The sequence below is a fragment of the Lagopus leucura genome, unplaced genomic scaffold (assembly GCF_019238085.1).
Source record: "Lagopus leucura isolate 7727_CA_CO unplaced genomic scaffold, USGS_WTPT01 Super-Scaffold_100021, whole genome shotgun sequence".
NCBI lineage: Eukaryota > Metazoa > Chordata > Aves > Galliformes > Phasianidae > Lagopus > Lagopus leucura.
Genome location: NW_024962274.1, coordinates 4,913,219 through 4,935,008, shown reverse-complemented (window position 1 = coordinate 4,935,008; position 21,790 = coordinate 4,913,219). Strand labels below are relative to the sequence as shown.

Sequence of the window (21,790 nt, the reverse complement as noted above, 5' to 3'; positions counted from 1 at the left end):
TCAGTGCAGGGGGATTGGACCACATGGCCTTTAAGGGTCCTTTCCAGCAACAGCATTTCACAAGACTGGGCATGCAATGGGTGTCACGCGGCCATGTCTGACACACCCCAGAGGCACACATGCACTGCAGATATTTAGCTTAGAGGCAAAATTTGTAGATACGGACACCTGGAAGATGTTTTACACACATCAATGTTTATAAACATCTGAAGTGGAGGAGTGAAATGGGGCCAGGCTCTTTTCGGTGGTGTTCAGTGACAGGACAAGGGGCAATAGGCAAAAACTGAAACATGGTGACGGTAACAGGGACAGGAACAGGCTGCCCCGAAAGGTATGGATGCCTTCCTGTGTGACTTACCATAGGAAACTTGCTTTAGCAGGGATACAGATGGCAAAAGAGTACACAGTGTGATACTGCAAAAATACAAACGTACTTCCAATATTTACGTACTTAAATCATGGAAATGAAGTCACTGGAAAATAGCACTCCGCCACACTTTGCCAACGATCACATGTTCCATCCTGCGGCCCCAGCAAACCGAACCTCCGCGTGCGGTCCGCCGTGTGTAAATCACAGCGTTCTGTCGCACGAACTTCTGCGCTCGCTCCCCCTCCGACAGCACCATCAGCCGGTGCCGCCCCTCAGGGTGAGGTCCCGGCCGGCACCCCGGGAGGGGCAGCGATCCCTGAGGCGCCGCTGAGCGGCAGCGACGAGCTGCGGTGGGCGGGAACGGCGCGCGCCCTCTGCGTGCCGAAGGGCGGGCGCGGCGTCGCGGCCGTGCAAACCGCGCCGTTCCGGACAGGCTGTGCCCCGCGGGCAGATATCAAGCGTCTCGCACTGTGACCGCAGCCGGAGGAGGCGATCCGCATGGCGGCCGCAGCGCCGACCCCTCGCCCCGACCCGGCCGGCGCAGAAGGGCGGTGGGGCGGGAGGGGGCAGACGGGAGGGTCGCTCGGCCCCGCCCCCCGCCTCTACCTCGGCGCGCGCGCGGCCCCCGCGAGCCCCGCCTCCCGCCGTCAGCGAGAGCGCGCGAAGACGGGACGTCGCTCGCGGCCCCGGGTGGGCGGGGGCGGCGGCGGGAGGAGAACCGCGGCGGCGGCGGCTGTGGCGGGGCTCCTCCCTCGGGGGCGCGGCATCGTTCGGGGGGCGTGGCCTCGCGGGCCGGCGGGCCGCTGGCACCTCCCCCTCTCCCCTCCCCTCCCCCGCCCGCCGTCCCCTCAGTAACTTGGCCGCCTTTTATCGGGCGGGCGCCGAGGCGCGGAGTTTAGTGGTGCCGGAGCCGCGGCGCGGAGAAAGGGAGGGCGGCGGGGGCCCGGCGCGGCCGGGACGATGCTGCGGCTGGTGTCGCTGAAGTTGGGGCGGCTGTACCGCTACGTGAAGCTGGCGGTGCTGGGCAGCCTGGCGGCGGCGCTGGTGCTGAACACGCACTCGCTACTGGCCTCGCTGCAGCGCAACGAGCTGGCGGAGCGGCGCTTCCTGCAGCTCAATAAGTGCCCGGCCTGCTGGGGCACCAGTTGGTGCCGCAAGTTCCTCAACGGGCAGCTGCGCCTGGAGAGCTGGGGCCGCCTGCGCCTCTTCGACTTCTTCAACGTGAAGAACGTGTACTTCGCGCGCTACGGGGAGCCCCGCGAGGGCAGCCGCCGCGTCGTGCTGAAGCGCCTGGGCTCGGCGCAGGAGCTGGCCGACATCGACGCCAAGATCTGCCGGCGCGCCACCGGCAGGGGGCGCTGCGACCTGCTGCAGGCGCTGCACGCCACCGAGTTCGCCAGCCTGAACGGCGACGTGCGGCTGCTCACCCCCGACGCCGTGGAGGGCTGGTCCGACCTGGTGCACTGCCCCTCGCAGCGCCTGCTCGACCGCCTGGTGCGCCGCTACGCCGAGACCAAGGACTCGGGCAGCTTCCTGCTGCGCAACCTGAAGGACTCGGAGCGCATGCAGCTCCTCATCACCCTCGCCTTCAACCCCGAACCGCTGGTGCTGCAGGTGAGCGGCCGGCGGGCGGGAGCGCCTCGGGGCTTCGTCCTCCTCGTCGCCTCTCTGAGCGCGGGGCGGTGATGCGGGCCGCGCTTCGGGCGGCGGTTCGGCGGGGCAGGGGGTCGCCGGCGGCCGTGGGCTCTGCGTGCTGTAGTGCTCCTGTGCTCGCCTCGTGCGAAGCTGAGCCCTGCTGCTTTGTGTTCTTCTCGGAGCTGAATACGGATCTAGCGTTTTTGGCAGTCAAAATGTGTGTTTCCTAGCTGAAAGATGGAGCAGCAAACGAGATAGCACTCACCTCTCAGCAGTTGTGCTTCCTGCGTTGTATATTTAAGAGCCCTGCTTATTTGCTGTTACACGGGCAATATATATGGACTTCAGTACATCATCTAAATTTTGCATTTCATTCATATTTTTAGGTCAAAGTTGACGATATAGCACTGCACTCTGTGGCACACCCAGCTGTACGTACCTGCTCGTGGCTGGCAGCCTCCCCTTCCCTTATATTTTGGCTTAGAGCTCTGCCGACGATTTCCAGGCCCGCCCTCGCTGCACACGTTGGGCTTGGAGCTGTGCTGTCTGCCTGCCGAGCTGTCCGTGCTTCTAACTGATGTATTCCAAAGAGAATGTTTGCAAGTGTGTGTGAGAGCATCGCTGTGTGTCTGCTGTTACACACACCCACTTCTTCCCTAGTGAGGAAGCCAAAAAACTTCCAGCGCCCAAGAAGCAGGGCTGCAGGTTCTGCCTCCAGCACCTTCATTTATTGGTTCTAGAGATGGCATTTATGAACTGTGCTTAATTAAAAATATATTTCAGGGTAGCATGTGCTCTTCCCTTTGGCCTTTCTATCTGCAGCACTTGGTTTGTTTTTTTTCCCCCCCAATTCCCAGCTTGCTATTCAGGGCACAAAAGGCGTAGTCTGGTAGCTGCTCCTAGGTGTAGTAAGGAAACTCCACTTTAAAAAGGAAAGTGTAAACTGTCTTGCTTTGCTGAGTGTATTTGGATGTGGTTTGGGAATCGCATTGTTTTGGCTGTTTCATACAACTTAGGGTGTTTGAGCACATGTTCCAGCACAACGATCCTATACCTAGATGGCTGCAGAAAGCTTCTTTGTAAAGAGTCTCTTTCCTGCGAAAAGTCATCGTCTTGGTAATTTGCAGGGGCGGTGCAGTCCTTAGAGACCAAGTAGATGGCATAGTTGTGTCACTGACTGTTCAGGGCTGGGTCCCAGGCAGTGGGCAGCAATGGTTTGTTTATGTCAGCTCTTTACTAAATATAGATAAGCCTTGAGGTTTTCAGGCAAATCAGCTGAAGAGATGAAAAACCTCTGCATGTGGAGCTTAAGGAGTGCTCTGCTCACCATTTGTCTTACTCAAAGTGCTGCTGAGAGCAGAGCAGGTCATATTGGTGGGAGGCAAGGCAATCCTTGCCAGTTCAGAGTGCGGTATGGTTCTGTTACCTCTAATCAAGTAAGAAGTGTTTTGCAGAGTATTGGAAATGTTGATAGAGTATCCTGGAAAATGTTCTTGGGCAACGTTGGACCAGTTTTGTGTGCTGCAAAACTTTGTAAAGTTAATGTATTCTGCAGAGGCACATTCAGCAGCTTTGATGATGGGTAATGAAGGTTTGAATGCCTTCCTTCAATCAGGAGTAAAGTATCTTACGTATGTAACCTGAATCAATTTTTCTCATTTATACCATACGTCACACAACTCCTTTTCCAGCCCCTGCCAGGGGAGCACATTATACACAACTCTGTGTTACGCAGCTTTTGTAACAGCAAGATGCAGCGTGCTCTGTATGAGAGGTTATTTTCCAGAAGTGATAAATGACTGAGCAGTTTGCTTCCATTTATACATAAGATATGTGAAATGCTTCATGGCATACTTTCTGCAGGATTGATGAAGGCAGATACTGGCACAGGAATGAGACCAGAGGCTTCTTCTAAAAGTCAGCTGCTTCCAAGAAAGCAAACCTGAGTGATATCTAGTGCTTTACAGTTTTGTTATTTAATTTTAGCACCAACCAGATAGGAGCAGACAGTGATTGAAAAGTCAGTTTACTCATCTGTCACAGCTAATAACTTAGGAATTTTTTCATCAGAAACTTTTTTAAAATGAAAGATTTTGAGCTGGAAGCCTAAAGTGTGGACCATGGTCGCTTCTGAGTGGCAATGCCTGCAGAACTGTGTGGTTGTAATTGGTGTAGAGCTTTTCCTGGAATAAGCTTGCAGTTGGGTCTGTAGCCTCACCTGATAGAAGCGCATGACGTTCTTCTGTTGGAAGGTGGTGGGCAGTAGTATGAAACATCATGGTCCTGTGTGGATTACTTACTGCAGTCTTAAGATACGTTTTTTTGTGGCGTTGATGTTTGTTAAGCAGCTGCATATGTGTATTCAGTGAAGAATAACCCACAGTTTGACTTTCCTTAGTAGTAAGTTATTATTTTTTACTTTTGTAGAATCTCACTAAATCTCACCTTTTTTTTTTTTTTTTTTAACCGGAATTCACAGTGAAATGAAATAAGCTATATGTGAAGGGTTATTCATAGAGTCTTTCAAAACATACCATGTAAACATTGAGTTGATGCACTTGAAGCAGTAGTTGATGTAAATATGGACAACTTGTTCAGACAACAGAGCACCAAAAGTTGCTGTTGTTTGGATGCTCTGAGCAGGGAGCACGTGTTGTCTCACACATGAGCCCAGCAACAAGATCCTGAGTCCTGTGTGTAGAGGCAGAGGAGAGGAGAAAGGCAGAGAGTGCTTGGGAAACTGACTGTGCTGTAACTGCTGAGGTGGGAAATTGCTTCTAACTTAGAAAACTGTGTTTTCAGTAGAAATGGCTGTTTATTCAGTAAGGATGCGTGGCGAGCAGTGAAGGAGACTTTACTCTTCTGCTATCAAAACTGACCCATGTGTCTTCATAACTGTGGCCCCAGTGCAGTTAGGGCAGGTCCTGCAGTGCTGCAGCACGGCTGACTGTGGGACAGGACAGTGGGTTCACTTTTTTTCAGACGAATCTCACCCTATGCAAACTGTGCAGTTAAAAGTAAATAAAATGCTTGTGAGTCATGTGTGGGCTGTTTTTATTTTTTTTATTTTATTTTTTTGCTGGCCTTATATATTTACAGTTGTAGAAGTTGGCTGTGAACTATAGGCAAAGTGCATTTCTGCAGCTTTTTCCCGGACTCTGCATTAGCAATAGGTTATCTTCTGCAGTTCTGGTCTAACTGTTGCTGCAGTGCCATCCAGTTGTAATGCCTGGTGCATTCCAGGCTTTTGTCATGGCTGAATTTTGGTGCTTTTTTGACAGATAATTAGTATGTTAAATACCATGTGTGGCTTCAAGGCGCTTATCCGTGCTGCTTTGTGTGTCTTATAGTGAACTTCCAAGCATCCAATTTATTTCTTGGCTCATACTGATGTTTTGACACAGTAGTGCTTAGTCTTTAGTAGTAACAGATAGTATCACAGAATCATGAAGGTTGGAACAGAGCACTAAGGTCATGTCGTCCAGCCGTCATCCCACCCCCACTGTGCTGCTAGCTGAGTCCTTCAGTGCCACAAATGTGGAACAGAAGCGCATTCAAATATGCTCAACCGCTGTGGGAACTTCAGATGAACATTAAATTATGTGGCATATAGTTGAGTAGTAAATAGTCTTCATTACACTCACTAGCATTCACAAATACATTTGAATCCAGAGCTTCTAAAATGCAAATCATGCATGGCATGACAGTAGAAAGCATCTGTTTCTTAGACTGCTTTTTGACCTTCTTTAGGTCTGAGAAGTCGCGTTGTGCAGTCTGATCTCCAGGTCTGCGTGGCTTCAGGGCTGTACTTATTTGCCTTGGTGACTAATACGAGCCCTACTTCTGTTTACACTGCAAAATCAACAGCACTTTGTGAGAGAGAACTAATTCTTTTCCTTTAGAGGAGTGGCACGTTACTCTGGTGGCTGTAGCAGCTCATACCTGGGCAGGTTTGGCTCAGTGAGATAATTCTAGCCAAGGCGTTATGGAGAGGTCCTTTGCCATCAGGATCTTCAGAGTAATGGCAAGCAGGAAGAAGACTCCCCACTGTATTGCATATTTGCATCTCTTCTATTAATTTGATCATCTTCAAGGTGTAGCTCTCTGTGTACATACTCTGTTTTTTTTTTTTTTTTTTTAAACACGAACCTAAACTTTATATAAAAGTGGGTGGTGATGTACGGTGTCTTTTAGAGCACTCCTGAAAATGAAAAGCTGTATTTTTTAATGCTAAAGTAGAAAAAACAGCTCAAGGTCTCAATTGTCACAAACTGTTTTGGCTTTTTTTTTTTCCAGACTTATTTATTAAAGTGAATTATATGCTTGATTATGATAAACTATTATTCTTTCATGTGTGTAATTCAGTGAGGTTTTGTGTTATTGCAGACTACAGTGGGCCTTGTTGGCCTCAAGCTGCCGAGCCTTTGCTGCAGGCCCCAGTTCACAGTGCTGTGTTCAAAGCAGTGGCGCAGTTGTATGTTGTCTTGTGCGTACACAGATGGAAGCGAAGCAGACAAATGCATTAATAGTGTGTTTTATTCTGGAGTGAAATGATGGATTCACCGTATTAATCCTTAATATTTCTTCCTAGACTACAGCTTTTTTTTTTGCTTGTTCTTTTTTTAAAGACATGAGAGCAATACTTTCTTTGAGGGACAAAGTGCCCTTTGTTCCTTTGGCCGGGCTTGCTCAGTTTTGCTTGGTGAGATGTAACTATTCAGGGCATGGAAAAAACTTTTTGATGTGTGTCATTGGGAATGAAGGCGTCAGGAGTTTTGTTGTATTTACTGTTTGCCATCTCTCTGTTAGAAAATTACTCACTTTGCTGTATGAATAGAGCAAGATGACAGTTTTAATGAAGGAGAACTATTAAGCTACTTGTAGGCTTTCATTTACAGTGCTGTATTTTTAAATGCTGGGATGTAACTGTGGTTTTCCCAGCATTTACCTGTATATTCAAAGATGTCAGCGGGTGCATTGGAGTTGTAGATTAATTTATCAGGTAGCTGTTTCTTGTGAGCAAGAGCATATGTAATCTTAATTGCCAAATGCAGTTTTCTATGTGTTCAAGTACAATGTGACCTAATCAAATATTTACGCTGCTAGCAGCTTGAGAACTAAAGTAAAATCTATGTTGTCTGCAACTGTACCCAAGTGTGGGATTTCTGGCTGCTGTGTATTATTCTTGTTTCTCAGTGCTTCTTGTTCATGGAAACAGCATTTAACAACCATACAGTTCTGTGTTTGCATCTTACTGGCTTTCAGAAGGGTAATACATCTTTAAAAAAAGAAAAAAGGTAGCTACGATCTTCAGCAGAAATGTGCTACTTCAGTTTTTAAAGCATGAAAAGTTAAAAATCTCTACTTAGAAAACAGCAGGTCTATTCTTCATTGATATTCCTGCAAATTCATGGAGTGAATATGAAAGTACTGAATGGGGCACTTGTACATATTTTTATCCCCTTCTTCGGCTACTGGCCTGGGTAATGAAGTGTAGATGTGGCTGTTGTGTGCCAGTTGGAGGGGAGCCAAAGCAGAGATGTTGTTTGTACATGTGCAGATGTTGGCAGGATTCCCTGTACTTCTGATGTCAAAAGATCTTTTTGTTGCCACAGAGTTGCAAATACATCTGTGTAGCAGTATGGCATGTGGTATTGTTTGGGAAGCTTATTTTGAAATAATTAAAACTCCTCCAAGAATTTCTTCTGTGAGATGAAATTTAGCGTATGCAACACAGGAAGCATAGTAGATATGTTTTGAAGGTAAGTGTACCTATGTGGATAATGCTGTACTTCTGAAATCTGTTTAATCCATTACATAAATCCCTGCTACTGGTAGGAAGTAGTCCTCTAGCTCTTCCTCTCTTCTGCACCTGGCCATTCAGGCCTGCCTCCATCTGTTTTTCAGTAGTAGTGTGATGTCATGAGCTGGATCTGGCTACTGGTCCAACTCAGCATCAGCCCAGCAAGTACCAGCTGTACTGCTTTCCTCAGAAAGCAAAGAGGGGGTTTGAAGTGAGTGTACTTGATGCAACTGGGAGGAATATCCAAAAAATTTCCTTTTGATGGAGATGTGCCTTTTGCCATGATCAGCTCGTGGTGATTGAACTTGGATTTGGGAAGAGAGGCAAAAGCAAACAGCAAGACTGGAATATAGGAGAGGAGAGGGGTAGAAGAAAAGGAGTAGAGTGGTCCAAAATCGAACCTAAATAAAAAGACTTGGGTATAATTGCTGTAGCGGTTGAACTTACTGCGTTGAGTGCTGCTAAAATGGAGCAACATGAACATTTTGTGTTGGGTTAAATCACTTAAACTTGTGTTGATCAGAGAAGCAGGTCAGTTTTCTCCAATTCAGGGTACAAATTTGTTTTTATAAAAGTAGTCTACGGATAGTAGACTTGCATGCTTGCAGGATAGATAACGCAGGTTTGGGCCTTCTTGATCCTAAGCTATCAGGACTTCTCCTGGTTTTTACAAGCAGTCAGTATTTAGAATTTGCTGTCTTGCCACTTGATCCCACTCACTGGAAGGAAAAACTCACTGGCAATTCCCTACAGCTTATCAATTAGCACCAACTCCTTGTGGCTTCTTTTTGAGTGAGTTCCTTTGTAAGCGGTTTCGTGATGGACAACACCTGTTTGTATTGCTGTACAATATAAAGATGCATTGGGGCTTGTTTTGATCCAGGACTGAATATAGTAATGATAAAAGTACACAAAATGTTGTTTTGAAGGCATTTCTTGGTATGAGTATTTGCATGTAACTTGCCACTGTCATGAATTTCCCTGAAGCTGCAGATGAAAAGCTGAAGACTGGATAATGTCACCATTATTGCATAGCAGATTCAGTAAGTGAGAGAGGTTTAATTCTGCTCAATTACATGTTGTTATAGCTTGAAAGCAACCATACTAGCTTTGAACATATCAGATTAGTTCTGTAGCATCCTCAGGGCTCTTCATGACTAGGTTCATCTCTGTGAGTAGCGCAAGTGGTCAGAACAGAGCAGAAGTCCAGATACAGGCTTTCAGCCTATTCTATTACTAATGTGGATTCAATGTCCTTTTGAGCAAATAAGAAAGAGCTGTCTTAAAGATTTTTTTGTGATATGTAAGTGTTCGAAGGCAGAATAAAAGTACTTCATTGTAATGGTAAATAGTTCTTCTAAAATTGTCTTCTGTAATTGCCATTGCAGTTGCAGAAGTTGACAAAATGGATGAAGAATAAATCTTAATCATGGTTTTAATTTTTTTTTTTTAATGTGTACCATAGATACAAGATTGGCCACAGAAATTTCCATGAAAATTCTGTAGAAGAAATCTTGAGCTGTGTGGGCACACAGTAGAATTTCTAAATATTTGAAATTAGTGAATGTTATATTCTTAAAGAAGTCCTGAGTGCACAGCATTTAACATTAAACTTCGTATTTTTGTGTTTTTTTTCTGATCCGTAATACAGAGGATATCTTTTAAACACTAGTCGGCTTACATTGAAGCTTTAGGGCACATTCAGCACAACTGAAACATGAAAATACACTGTCTTTTTATTACTGTTAGTGTGTAATGGCTGTTTTTCGTATTAACCTCAAGAAAGTTACTAATGGAGACTTCTTATTTTTGATATCATTTTATGTGGTTTTGTGTAATACACGCACAGCGTATACATGTAGGAATTAAGAGGTAGATTGTTAAGGCTGCTAGAGGTGTAAAACCCTAATCTTTCTTTTATACCTTAATCTGTTCTGTAATCCTTCCTGTGAAATCTTCAAGTGAGAGGATCCTCAGAGGAAATCCAATCAACTGGGGAAAATGGGAAGAGGGGAAGAGCAGAAACAATGAGATGCACTTTTTAATAACTTAGTAGAATGAACAAAGAAAAGTTGTAGTTAAAAACAGCAGAAGCAAAATGATATTTTCAGGGAGTGTACTTCTTAGTACAGTGGACGTAGATCAAGCGTTAAAGATGGTTGGTGGAAGAATGTGTACAGAGGCCTATGTAAAAAACTTGATGTTTTGTCAGGTCTTCCAAAGCTTTTCTCTCTAACAGTCTAGCAACGTTTCTTGCTCAAACATATTTTTGTCATGTTTTTTCTTTCCCTTGAAAACCTAGAAGTATGTGGAAATGAATTTATTGCTAGTGCTACTGGTCATTCACAGGTGTCTCTTCTAGATTTGATCAAACAGCCTGTTAAAGTATAAGCTGCTTTGTATTAATGAAAATTTCAAAAATATCTTTTTATGTCTAGAGTTTCCCATCTGATGAGGGTTGGCCATTCGCAAAGTACTTAGGAGCGTGTGGAAGAATGGTGGCTGTCAATTATGTTGGAGAAGAGCTGTGGAGCTATTTTAATGCACCATGGGAGAAACGAGTGGATCTGGCCTGGCAGTTAATGGAAATAGCTGAGCAGCTGACAAATAATGACTTTGAATTTGCACTCTACCTCCTTGATGTCAGCTTTGACAACTTTGCAGTTGGACCAAGAGATGGGAAAGTCATCATTGTGGATGCAGAAAATGTTCTGGTAGCAGACAAAAGGTTAATCAGACAGAGTAAGTTTTTCTTTTATTTTTCTCTCCCCTTACTTCACCCACCTCCATGTTTTTTTCTTCTTTCTCTATGAGTGCAATATTATTTGTACATGCTTTAAAAAAAAAAAAAAGCTAGCTTTACAAGTAGACTACAAATTAATAAATTAGCTTTCTTGTTATATTACTAATTAGCTTGACCAGTTGTTCAACGTTACGAAGCTTTGAGTTTATCTGAAGTTAATTGACATGCACTACTTTTAGCCTGCTTCTATTTCAGTTGTTCATGTAGGTGCTCTGTAAAAATGGAATTGAAGAACTGGGTAATCTGAGTTTTAATGCTCTTTCCAAATTTGAATAGTGAAAACTTGTTCATCTTTGTGTTGACTGTAAAAGCTCAAAGCCACAGCAGCAGGAGATGTTTGACAAAGTGGCATTGCATGAGGTTTTTGCTGCTTTTGAGCTTATAGGGAAAACTTTGTGAAACTAAGGGCTGGAGACACTGAATATGAAACTCTAGGCTCTGAAAAGCTTATGGCAGTAATCCAAGTGATTTTACTTTTGCTTTGGGTATTTTGGGGTTGCCTTCCTTGTTTTTTGTTTTTTTTTTTTTACTCTTATCCCTCTGGGTTTGCAACTGGATTTCTTATTACACATTTTCAGAGAGCTTACATAAAAATTGTCTGAATCCGTCAAGAAAACATTTTTATGTATTGAACACAGTACATTTATTTCAGAATTCATGACCACACAAATATACTTTCCTTTTTTTTTCCCTCTCTCCTCTTAATATTAGGTGAGACCTAACTTTTGTAGCATGTCTGAATTGCTCAGTCACAGAGATGGCCAAATGAGCAATGAAAAAGCTGATGGTACACGTGTATTGTGCTCCAGATGCTTTCTTTCCTCCTCTCACTTTTTTTTTTTAACTGTCTCCTTATTTCACAGATAAACCTGAAAACTGGGATGTATGGTATGAAAGCAAATTTGATGACTGTGATAAAGAAGCTTGTCTGTCCTTCTCAAAAGAGATTCTTTGCACTCGTGTCACTGTGGACCACAATTATTATGCTATTTGTCAGAACCTTTTATCAAGACATGCCACATGGCGTGGCACTTATGGAGGACTACTTCACGACCCCCCAGCTGACATTGCCAAAGATGGGCGGCTCGAGGCCTTGCTGGATGAGTGTGCCAACCCAAAGAAGCGATACGGCAGGTTCCAAGCAGCGAAGGAGCTGCGTGAATACCTCGCACAACTCAGCAACAATGTGAGGTAGTCCACGATGAAAATCTTCTGCAACACTGGCTAAAACACTATTGCAAAGACACGTGCAGTGAAGTCTTGAACTTGTGCGTTCAAAAGAGAAAATGAAGAAGTGAAACTAACTTATCGGTTTTCTAAATACCACAGATTTTGTGGTATTGTAATGTTCCTTTGCAAACAGACAAGGTACTTACTGAATTAAAACTTGAGCTACTATTGACTTTTCTCCTAAGCTGTTTAAAAGGGAGTAGGTCAAAAAAGACTGTGATAGTTTAATTGACAGCTTGTGTGTCAAAGGGTACTTTACATAAAACTGCATTAGTATCACAGTTTTGTGAAACTGATGTTCTTACTTGGAAAGTCAAGTTAGACTGGCCTGTTTTAAAGGCCTATTTCCTGACACGGTCTCATTTTTGTGTTCTGTTGTGTTGGTTTTTTTAAACACCCTGAAGTGGCATTTACTTACAGGTAAATATAGCTGCCTGCATTGTTTCAAGTTTAACAGGCTTTCATGTTAATGCTGTGCAGTACATTCCTACTGTGAGTGCAGGATACCCATGTTTACTGTCTAATTTTAGAGGGTTTTACACTGTAGTTTATTATGCTTAGATTTTTTTTTAAGGTTACTTTAAACACAGATGTCATTTGAATTAACACTTGTTTGATGTCTTTTGTAGTTCTGACATTTGAGATTTCACTTCATGTAATTACTGTACAAAATCCTTATCCTTAATACCAGTACATTCATGTGACTGTTCTTCAGAAAATCACGGTGTGAGCAAACCTTCATTTAACAGACATTCTTTGAGAATTAAGGAAAGACTAATATAAAAAAAATTCTGTGCTAATTGGAATTGGGGATAGAAGCTTGACTAAAAATAAAAATTTGCTACTCCAGAGTAGTTGAGCAAAAGCCAAAGAAAATGGTTTTGCCTGTCCATTCCTAACCTAATTGTAAGGAAAAAAATGCTACCCTGAAGCTAATAATTCTTAAAACTCAAATTCCCATGTCCCTTCCATACTGTTTGAAGAGCTTCTAAATCTCTGTGCTTACACTAGAAGAAAACCCCCATTTGAATAAAAATGTGCAGAAAGTTAGCAATTTGCTTCACATCGTTACCAACTCTGTTCAATTCAAGTGTAGTGAAGTTTACTGGATATTCATCTTTTGGTTTACCAGCTGAGTTGATTAAGCAACATCCACTCTAGGCATACTTTCTTGAACTAAGTTTGTCTATTTCCAGTGCAGTTAAATCTAATGAAGTGTGTAAATCTGAAGTTGCTCTGATAAATCAGTGTTGTTGTTATAAAAACCTCACATCCTGCTACAAGATCTTACTTCAAAGCTTGCTTTTCCGTTTATTACTTGACTATAATTTTTATTTTTTTTTTACTACTACAATGCATCATTTTCCTGAAGTCATATTCATAAAACATTGCTCTTAAGAAAACATATGCATGTTACTTCTGGTAACAGTAATGAAGAGAACTAACATTTCTTAAGTGTGTGTGTAAAACAATGTTTCATGCAAGCTAAACATTCTGAGCAAGATTGTATGTATGGTGATTTTTCAAGAGCCAAGTCAGTGTGCTGTTCGTACTGCATCAGAAGACTGATGGAAATTGTTGCTTTACCAAATTGCTGCAAGCGCAGAGTGAGGGAAACAGCAAGCTCATGGGTCCTTCTTTCTCAAAGCTTAAGAATTCTTGTCATCTAAAGATGCAGAATGCTTTTGATTTCTTAGATCACTATTAAGGATATGTTAGCATTCTGAATTCTCACTTTAAATCATCTTTGCTTATATAGTCTAATTTCCTCCCTAGCTCTTGTCTTAATTGTTTTCTGAAGTTGGAAGGGCCAATGCAAGTTCTGGTCTTTCATTTCTGTCCTCCATTTAAAGTCTGTTTTACTTACTTGCTATGACATAAGCTGTCAGAGCATTCATATAATTTTTTATCATAAAATCCTCTCATTTGAGGAAGCTAGACTAGCATTAGGTAACACTATACTACCATAAAAGCCTTGACTTATCACTGAAGTTGATTTTATTTTATTTTATTTTTAATTTTTATTAAACCATCCACCACATTTCCCAGTGAGAGAGTGGAGTATGACTGTTCAAGTTTTAAAACACTACCAGCTCTGGTTACTACTTGAGGCAGTTCTGTCACTGCTAGAATGTCCTGTCAGCTTTGTTTTGGGATTTAGTTCCCTCGGAAACAAGTCAATAAAGTAGATTATAAAAGGAATTTGGAACTTAAAAGAGGAGGGGAAAAAAAATACTACAGGGAAAACATTGTGGAGAGCAATAAATTTTGGTCAGTTTGCACCTATCAGATATTTATTGTACAATAACAATTTATATTTTTAGTCATTGCCCATTATTGATGAGCACGGTGAAATATTTTTGAATGAGGTGTTTGGGGTTTGTATGTGCATTACAGTTGTCCTTTTGTACTGTAAGTTACTGTTTGATTGGAATATTTTATCAAAACTGTTTCCCTGTGCCTTTATATTACAAGAAAGTTGTTTCTGCAACTTCTAAGGATATTAATAAAGAATACTTTAAGAACCTCATCTCAGATGCTCATTTTCAGGTTTGTCAGACTTTCTTTTTTTAAAATTGCCTTAATCCAGGCTGTACTGAAATAGACAAAGCACTCGTTCTTTGTGGTGTTGTGGAATGCTTCCTAGTCGTCAGTGACAGCAGCTAGGAGCATCGTTCTCCCGCTCCCTACCCTTCTAGCAGACTGTTTGACTGAAAGCATAAATGATCTGTCAGAAATGTTTTCCTTTTTAAGATTATTGTAAGTTGGACTCATTTTCTTGGAAACAACCTGATAAGCTGTACCCTCCTGTTTTATGGAATGAAAGATTCAATATTTTTATATTCAGTTGGTATCTTCCCTCTTTTTTTGAGGAACTTTATTTTTCCTTGCCTTTGGAGCAGTTTGTATTGCCACTGACATTGCCTTTTCAGAAGAATATCTTACCAGGTAATATAATATAAACACATAATTAATTTTGATGCTTCTGGATTTTTTTCATAAAGCATTTGCATTTGAAACTAACACCTGCAGCAATACTATTCTCTTTTGAATTTGTGTCTATAAATAATGCGAACCCTCAAAAATATTTGAGGTTTTGATTTTGGTTGCAGTCCTGTCTCTAATCTCAATTTGCTGGTTTGCAGTTCTTGAAAACTTGTGAATTTTCCAGCTCAGTCAAGATCATTAAATCTTAAGAAGAAATGAGCATGAACAAGTGCTGCTTCTTTTTCTTCCAACAGTTTCCAGAATATAATATAGATTAATCCCGCTTGCCTTGAACTTCAAGTCATGGTATTTTCTTACTAGATACTTCTTCATCATGTATGAGTTGAGAGGAACCTCTGGAGATGAAGTCCAGCCCTCCTACTGAAGCAGGTTCCCTACGATAGGTTAGGGAACATGGGACAGCATCCAGGTGGGTTTTGAATTCCTCCAGAGAAGGAGAATCTACGATGTCTCTGGCAGCCTGTTCCAGTGCTGTCACCACTGCGGTAAAGAAGTTTTTCCTTGTGTTCATATGGAACTTCTCCAGTTCCAGTTTGTGCCCACTGCCCCTTGTTCTGTCACTGGGAACCATTGAGAAGAGCCTACCTCTGTCCACTGGACTCCTGCTTATTAGATGTGTGTGAGCACTGGTAAGATCCCCTCTCACTTTTCTCCAGAATGAACCGTCTCAGGTCTCCAGTAGCTCTGTATCTTGAGTGCAGGAGCCCAGGACTGGACACAATACTGCAGATAGTTTATTATGAGACTTCGAAAGTATATTAAACTTTGTATATTGCTCTGATTTACTACAGAAGACTGGCTTAAATGCAGTTTGCTTTAAATTTATTAGAGTGAAGACCTTGACTCCCATTAATGAGCGCTTACTTATTTTGGTGGCTTTTTTTTTTTTTTTTTACAGTCCAGCTATGATTTTGTAGACAGCATCTGTGGTAGTCTCATGGATTCCTGTTTTTCCTTCTGATGTGTCTGAAGTCAGTATTAACTTTAAGTCCTTGCTATGTTAGATTCCTGTGTTGCATGAAACCTGTGACGTGGATTGGACCATGAGCCATCTATTAAAATGCATCTGTCTGGGTGAATATCAGAGCAATGTAAGGGAAATGTAACTTCTTTCAGTCTCCCGACGCAGACCTGCTGATTTATTTAATAGCATTCATGTGACTAGTTCACTCACTATCAGCATTGCTGATATTTTTACTTTAAATTTCTGCAAGCTTTTTGTTTGCTGTTTCCTTAATTCTTAATCATGTTCAAAGATGTGCAAGTAGTTTAAGCAGACCTTTATCTAATTCTGGCTTTACTTTAAAGTGTTTTAAAGAAAATAATTATTTGTGCTCATTTGTCTTTTTTTTTTTTTTTTTTTTTTAAGTCTTTTAAGCAACTCTCCAGATCTCACTAGGGCACTTCTAAACATTGTCTTGTTTTTTGTTTTTTTTTTAATGTTATGCTGAGTTTTACAAACACATTTCATTAGTCTTCCAAGTAAAGATCTGTGGTAGTTTAACTTCTGCTGTACACAACAGTGCTGGATGCAGAAAAGCCCTGTGGCTTTTCTTTGTAGAAAGCCTCTACAAAGGCCGTCTATGTTTGTAGAGTCTGCATGACTTTGTTAGGAAAATGAAGGATCCGTTGTTCTGCCACTCTGTAACTATGAGAATGCACCTGTTTTGTGTGCTTCAAAAGCTAGACAAAGAGAAGGAACCTGAGTAATGCACAGTTGCCATGAAGACTACCTTGCATGTTCAGGGCAGAGCAGGGAAGTTCTGACATTAAAAGGAAGTGTCTAAGCTGTTTTCTATATTTGCTAGTTTAACTCCTGTCTTCTGAGAACTGAATGTGAATGCAGAATATACTTCAAAGCAAGATGTACTGTTTAATATACAGCCTGTGTTCAGCTGCATATTGTTTTTTGTAGGTCAGGGTTTCAAGTAGTGTGCTGTTAGTCAAATTGTAATATGCATCTTCCTATTCTAAACACAATGCTGTTGTATACGCTGAACTCCTGCCGTGGGTTCTAGCTTTGATACTATTTGTGGAGGCTTCGTGTATCCATTTAATGCATCCTTGGTATAACTGTGGTTTAGCCGAATGCAAGCTTTGTGTGTTTATGAAGAAATGAGGTTTTCAAAGTTTAGTGGATTTTTATCTTGGTTTTAGTGTTTTGGTTTTTTTCCTCCACAAATAATTCTGAGAATCCTCAAAATACTTCAGCAGCTGATTTCATTGCTGCCAACTGTTAACATAATTTTGACTTGTAAGTTTTCAACTTCTGTGGTTGTTGAGGCTGGAATGTCTAGTTACTGTAAAGTCTAATATATATGCAGTTATGTCACATGGACTTCAACAGCTACTTTTTATAATGTATTTTAAGAAGAAAACTGTCAGTTTTCTTGTGGGGAATTTTTTGATGTTTTATTGTATTAAAAACTATTGCACATCAGCTTACAATTTCAATGTAGGAAAAGGGGCCTGGCTGCTTAGGCAGGCCTGACATGGGCCATAAATAGGATACAAATTCTGAGGACAGAAAAAATCACAGGGATATTGCAAACTTGCTGACTTCGTATTACCCGTAGGAAATGAATCTACCAGTAATGGGCCTTATTATTCCAAGTCTTGTAGACTAATGAGCAGTTCTGGTTGTTTATTTAGATACACTGATTTTTGCAGACTATATCTCAAGATGGTTGAGCTTAATGTGCTCATGCTTACTTGACCAAGAGTAAATTTTTAGCTCTGGCAGAGAGCAGATGTAGCTGTCAACAACTTCTAAGCATTGCTGTCTTTAAGGGAGCTCTTTCTATAAACAGCAGACACTCAGTGAATGAGAGGGCAGTACTTGTACAGTGCATGTCCACAATTACGTGCATATGGCAAAGCATACTTCAGCTTTTTGGTTTTGAAACTCATCTCCCACTAATGCCAGAGCCCCAGTATCCTTGCATCCTTACTGCTGTGTCTGAGTATTGTGTAGGTTTGTTGCATTAGTCACAATTTAAAGTGCATGTCACTTTTGTGAATAGAAAGTAACTGGGAGCGCAAGCTATAGCTACATTAGATGGTTCCATAGGTATACTGCTGTCAATCTCATCTTTTTTTGAGTAAAAGTATCCTGGAGAGATTCAAATAATAGGTGATTTGGAGAGGTGGAACTTCATCAAGCCTCGAACTACACCTCAAGAAGTCGAGAAATGATATTGTTGCGTGGAGGAAGCAAGCACCTAGGTAGGTAAAACATCGTTAAGTCCAGGTGTAACTTCACAGTAGTGCCTGACTGACTTCATTCCTTTGGCTTCCTTCTAGGCTGCATTCATTGCTATTCCTGTGAGATGCCAAAGCCACAGTCATGCTAGAGTTTGTGTCGCAGCAATGAGCCACTCTATTGATTAATCTGCTGTCGCTGTCAGCAAATTGCTTGGCATGTTTTAGGTGCGACAGGTGGGTTTCTATTAGCCAGTGTTCACATGGCTTGCACTATCCATCACATAAAGAATCATGTCAGAGCAGCATTGTGATCATGACAAGAAGACAGATCAGGTATCATATAGGGGAAATAAGAATACATGCATGGTGCAAATAGGAAATCTTTAGGGTTTTTTGTTTGTTTTGTAATTAAGAAGACACAGAACAGGCCTTTTACAGATGCAGGATGAAATTGGGAAGTAGAAACCGCTGAGTTAGAGGGACATGGTTTTCATCTTAGAGGTTTTTACAGAGTACATGTATATTAACTGTGAGTTGTTGAAACTTGTGCTCTCTTTCACTAATTAAGCCTAAGTTCAGTACAGAATAATTGCTAGTGCATTGCATGTAAGGTGAAGGAGGGAACTCATGTTGCTGTTGTGCAGCCCTGGAGCATGCAAGAAAACCTGAGCTGCATTAAAAAAATTAGTTATCTATGGCAATGTTCTCATCACCTCTTTGATACTTGTAGAAATACTCCTAATTCATTGTCTTCCAGGTAGAGAGGTTATTTCTATTGTATAAATGTTATTAGATATGTGTATTAAAATTTAATGTCCTTGGAACAGTTCTAACTTACGGGATGAAACGGCAAGGCAGATGGGAAAATGTCTGTGGGAACAGGTGAGTAACTGGAAGATAAGTGGGGAAAAAAACAGGATCTGACTATTAAAGACATCTAGGAGATTTGTATGTCTAAAAATACCTTTTGGTAATTTACAATCACAACATACTATAAAACTGGAGTTGCAAATCAAACTTCTCTTACTGTATGTGCCTTGCAGGTGGAGTGAGCCATGCTTGTTTTTTTTTTATTATTATTTTTTTTAAACAAACAAACAAACCCAGAACAAAACAGAAACCCCCAAAACACACCAACTGCACTGGAAAGTCACTCAGAAGAGATGACGTTTAGAAGAGCTTTTGTTCCCAGTGAGCTAAAGATGTTAATATGCATCTGGTATACCACGATATCAGCAGACTGAATTGCAGGAAGAGCGGGTTATTGGGGAGTCAGGGTCTGTTGTTAAGATTTGTTTGTACTCAATATTTAGCAAAAAGAAAAGGAATATAATTAGAAGACTGTGAACTGGGGTAAGAGTTGTTTCTTCCAAAGAAGAAACAATGAGAGGAAAATGTCTGCTGAAATAGCCCCTTTACACAGGCAGCTCAGAGATGTCCACGGAAGGAAATCTGTTCAGCAGCCCATAATCACTCTGAGTTCCATGTAGATGTTGATCTTTTGTTCAGCTGATTTCCTTTTAGTAGCTGTTTTCTGCTTTGCAATCAAGAGATAGAATAAACTTGACTTCTGCTCTTCCTTGTTCTTATCTAATGACAAATGAATCTTAATGCCAAGTGCTGGTGGATGCTAGCTGCTCTCCAGGGAACAAAAGTAGCAAGCAGGTGGAGACAGAATGGTTCACTTCCAAATGTTTCAAAGTTCTTGGGCTTAGGATGTGTTGCCTACTAGCTCAGTTTGATGCAAGGTGCTGGCTATCAAAAGGAAGCCTCCCATGGCAGGCTTTAGCCAGCATAGCTTTGTCAGGCTCCCGTTGAAGAGAAGCCAGCCTTTAACTCAGAGGACAACTGTGTGTCTTGTGGGTTCCTTCACATCTTGAGTCTGGTTACTGGGAAACTTTCCCCTCCAGCCACCCTCTGACTGTCTAGAAACAGTTGTAACAAAAAGGTGTACTGAGTATTAATTCACAGTGAATCACAGCTGAATGGTGTGGTCAGGTGAATCCCCATAAAGAAAACTGACAATGTATTCAGATTCAAGTGTTTGCCGTTCAAGGATCTGTATTCTTACGATCTATTTGAGGCCTGGCTTTGTCTAGCCTTTAGAAAAGACTTCTAGTGACTCGCTGGTTCTCTTATCAACATGTGGAGATGGCTAACTGGTGAATCACAGCTAAGTAGCCCCTGACATTTGTAGCATGTTGATGAAGTGTAGAGGGAAATGAGATGATAGGATAAAAATGCCATGTGGCTTTTTCAATTTTAAGTAGATGTCAAACATTCTTTGATGTAATTTGGCCTCTTGTGAGAAATGTTGCATTCAAGGGCATCAAAATCAGGTAGCCTTTCTGAAAATAATACATATTTATATGTTGAGTTAAAAGGTTTACAGGTATCCTTTTCATTCATCCTACTTTGTTTATCTGTCAAGGTGCTCGTTTGTTTTCCTTGCAAGATTCTTGAGAATGTTCTTATACTTCCAATTACATTTTTCAAATCTGAGTATGGGAAGGGTTAGCACACTGCTTACTTGCTGAATATACTAAGACTCAGTAACATTTAACTACTTTGTGAAGTCTGTTTAAGTTTTGTAATATTTAACTACTTGAATTCTAGGCTAAATCCTCTTATCTGCTAACTTATTTTCCTAGTGGAACAAAGAGATAAAGTAATAGGTGCATTAAGTGTTAGTTAAGGTAGCAGGCTATGGTGAACCTCTTTACATTCTCCTATTTTATGTGCATAAATTCTATTTCAGTAATGCCCTGTAGGGGCATCCTTTGAGGATCTTTGAGGCATCCTTGTAGAGTATCTTTTCATGGCAGCTAAACGACATACAATGGTAACACTTCTGGAAGAAAATGAGATTTTGATATTGTCTTGGTTTTCAGTGAAACAAAAGAATTTGTGAAGTAATTGAAAAAGAATACCACTCACCATCATGGACAGCTGATGAGGAACACAACCATGGAAGAGTGGTTGAGATTTTTTTTTCTAGTTAAAGGAAGTTAGGGGACGTTTTGCTCTGTAGCTAACAGTGCTGTCATGATCAAGAATCTTTGAAAATCCCTGGAGATCTCTCCAAGTGAATATTGAATTAACTTACTTCCTTTCCTACTATTCTACTCTGCACAAGAGAAGTCCTTCCTCCAAAAGTCCTTTGTTTACAAAACACAGCATTGTATTCTGAGTCCAGAAAAGCACAAACACCTTTACCAAAAGAATAGTAAATAATGGCTATTTCCACTCTCATTCCCCTGGGCAGTGCTTCCACTGCTGACGTGTACCATGCTGAAGTCCAGCTCAGGTCACTGTGGCTTAGGCAAAGCTGTGTTGGTCACACATTTATGCCTACATCTGTTTTATGCATGCAGTAGTGCCTGAATACTAAAATAAAACTGTGAAGGCCTGCAGTGTTGTCACATGTATGCAGTTTTAAATTCAAGTTGAGGTTCCCTTACTGATGTGCTATCAGAGGCTGAGACATGGCAAAGAATTGGTTAATCCTGAAATATAAAATATGTGAAAAATCTGCACTATTTTGATTTTCAGCATATATGGTATTGCTGGGTTAGGTTTCCTGGATTTTATATGTAAAAGAAAATTCACTCATCACAATACTGTGAAATAAATGCTTTTATATGCCATACCAGAATCTGGTAATATTTGCCTGTACGGAGTTTCATAAGGTGGACCTCTGGAAAAAGTGGACTTAAGACTTCCAGTAGAAACTTCT

General features: G+C 41.5%; 1 protein-coding gene across 1 annotated transcript; it reads left to right on the top strand.

Annotated features, from left to right (window-relative positions):
* The first annotated feature begins 1,321 nt into the window (after positions 1 to 1,321).
* Positions 1,322 to 14,815, top strand: DIPK2A (divergent protein kinase domain 2A). Its single transcript, XM_042878483.1, has 3 exons — positions 1,322 to 1,984; positions 10,247 to 10,550; positions 11,475 to 14,815. The coding sequence occupies exons 1-3, from the start codon at positions 1,331 to 1,333 to the stop codon at positions 11,804 to 11,806; spliced, it is 1,290 nt and encodes a 429-aa protein (XP_042734417.1). The 5' UTR covers positions 1,322 to 1,330; the 3' UTR covers positions 11,807 to 14,815.
* Positions 14,816 to 21,790: the final 6,975 nt, after the last annotated feature.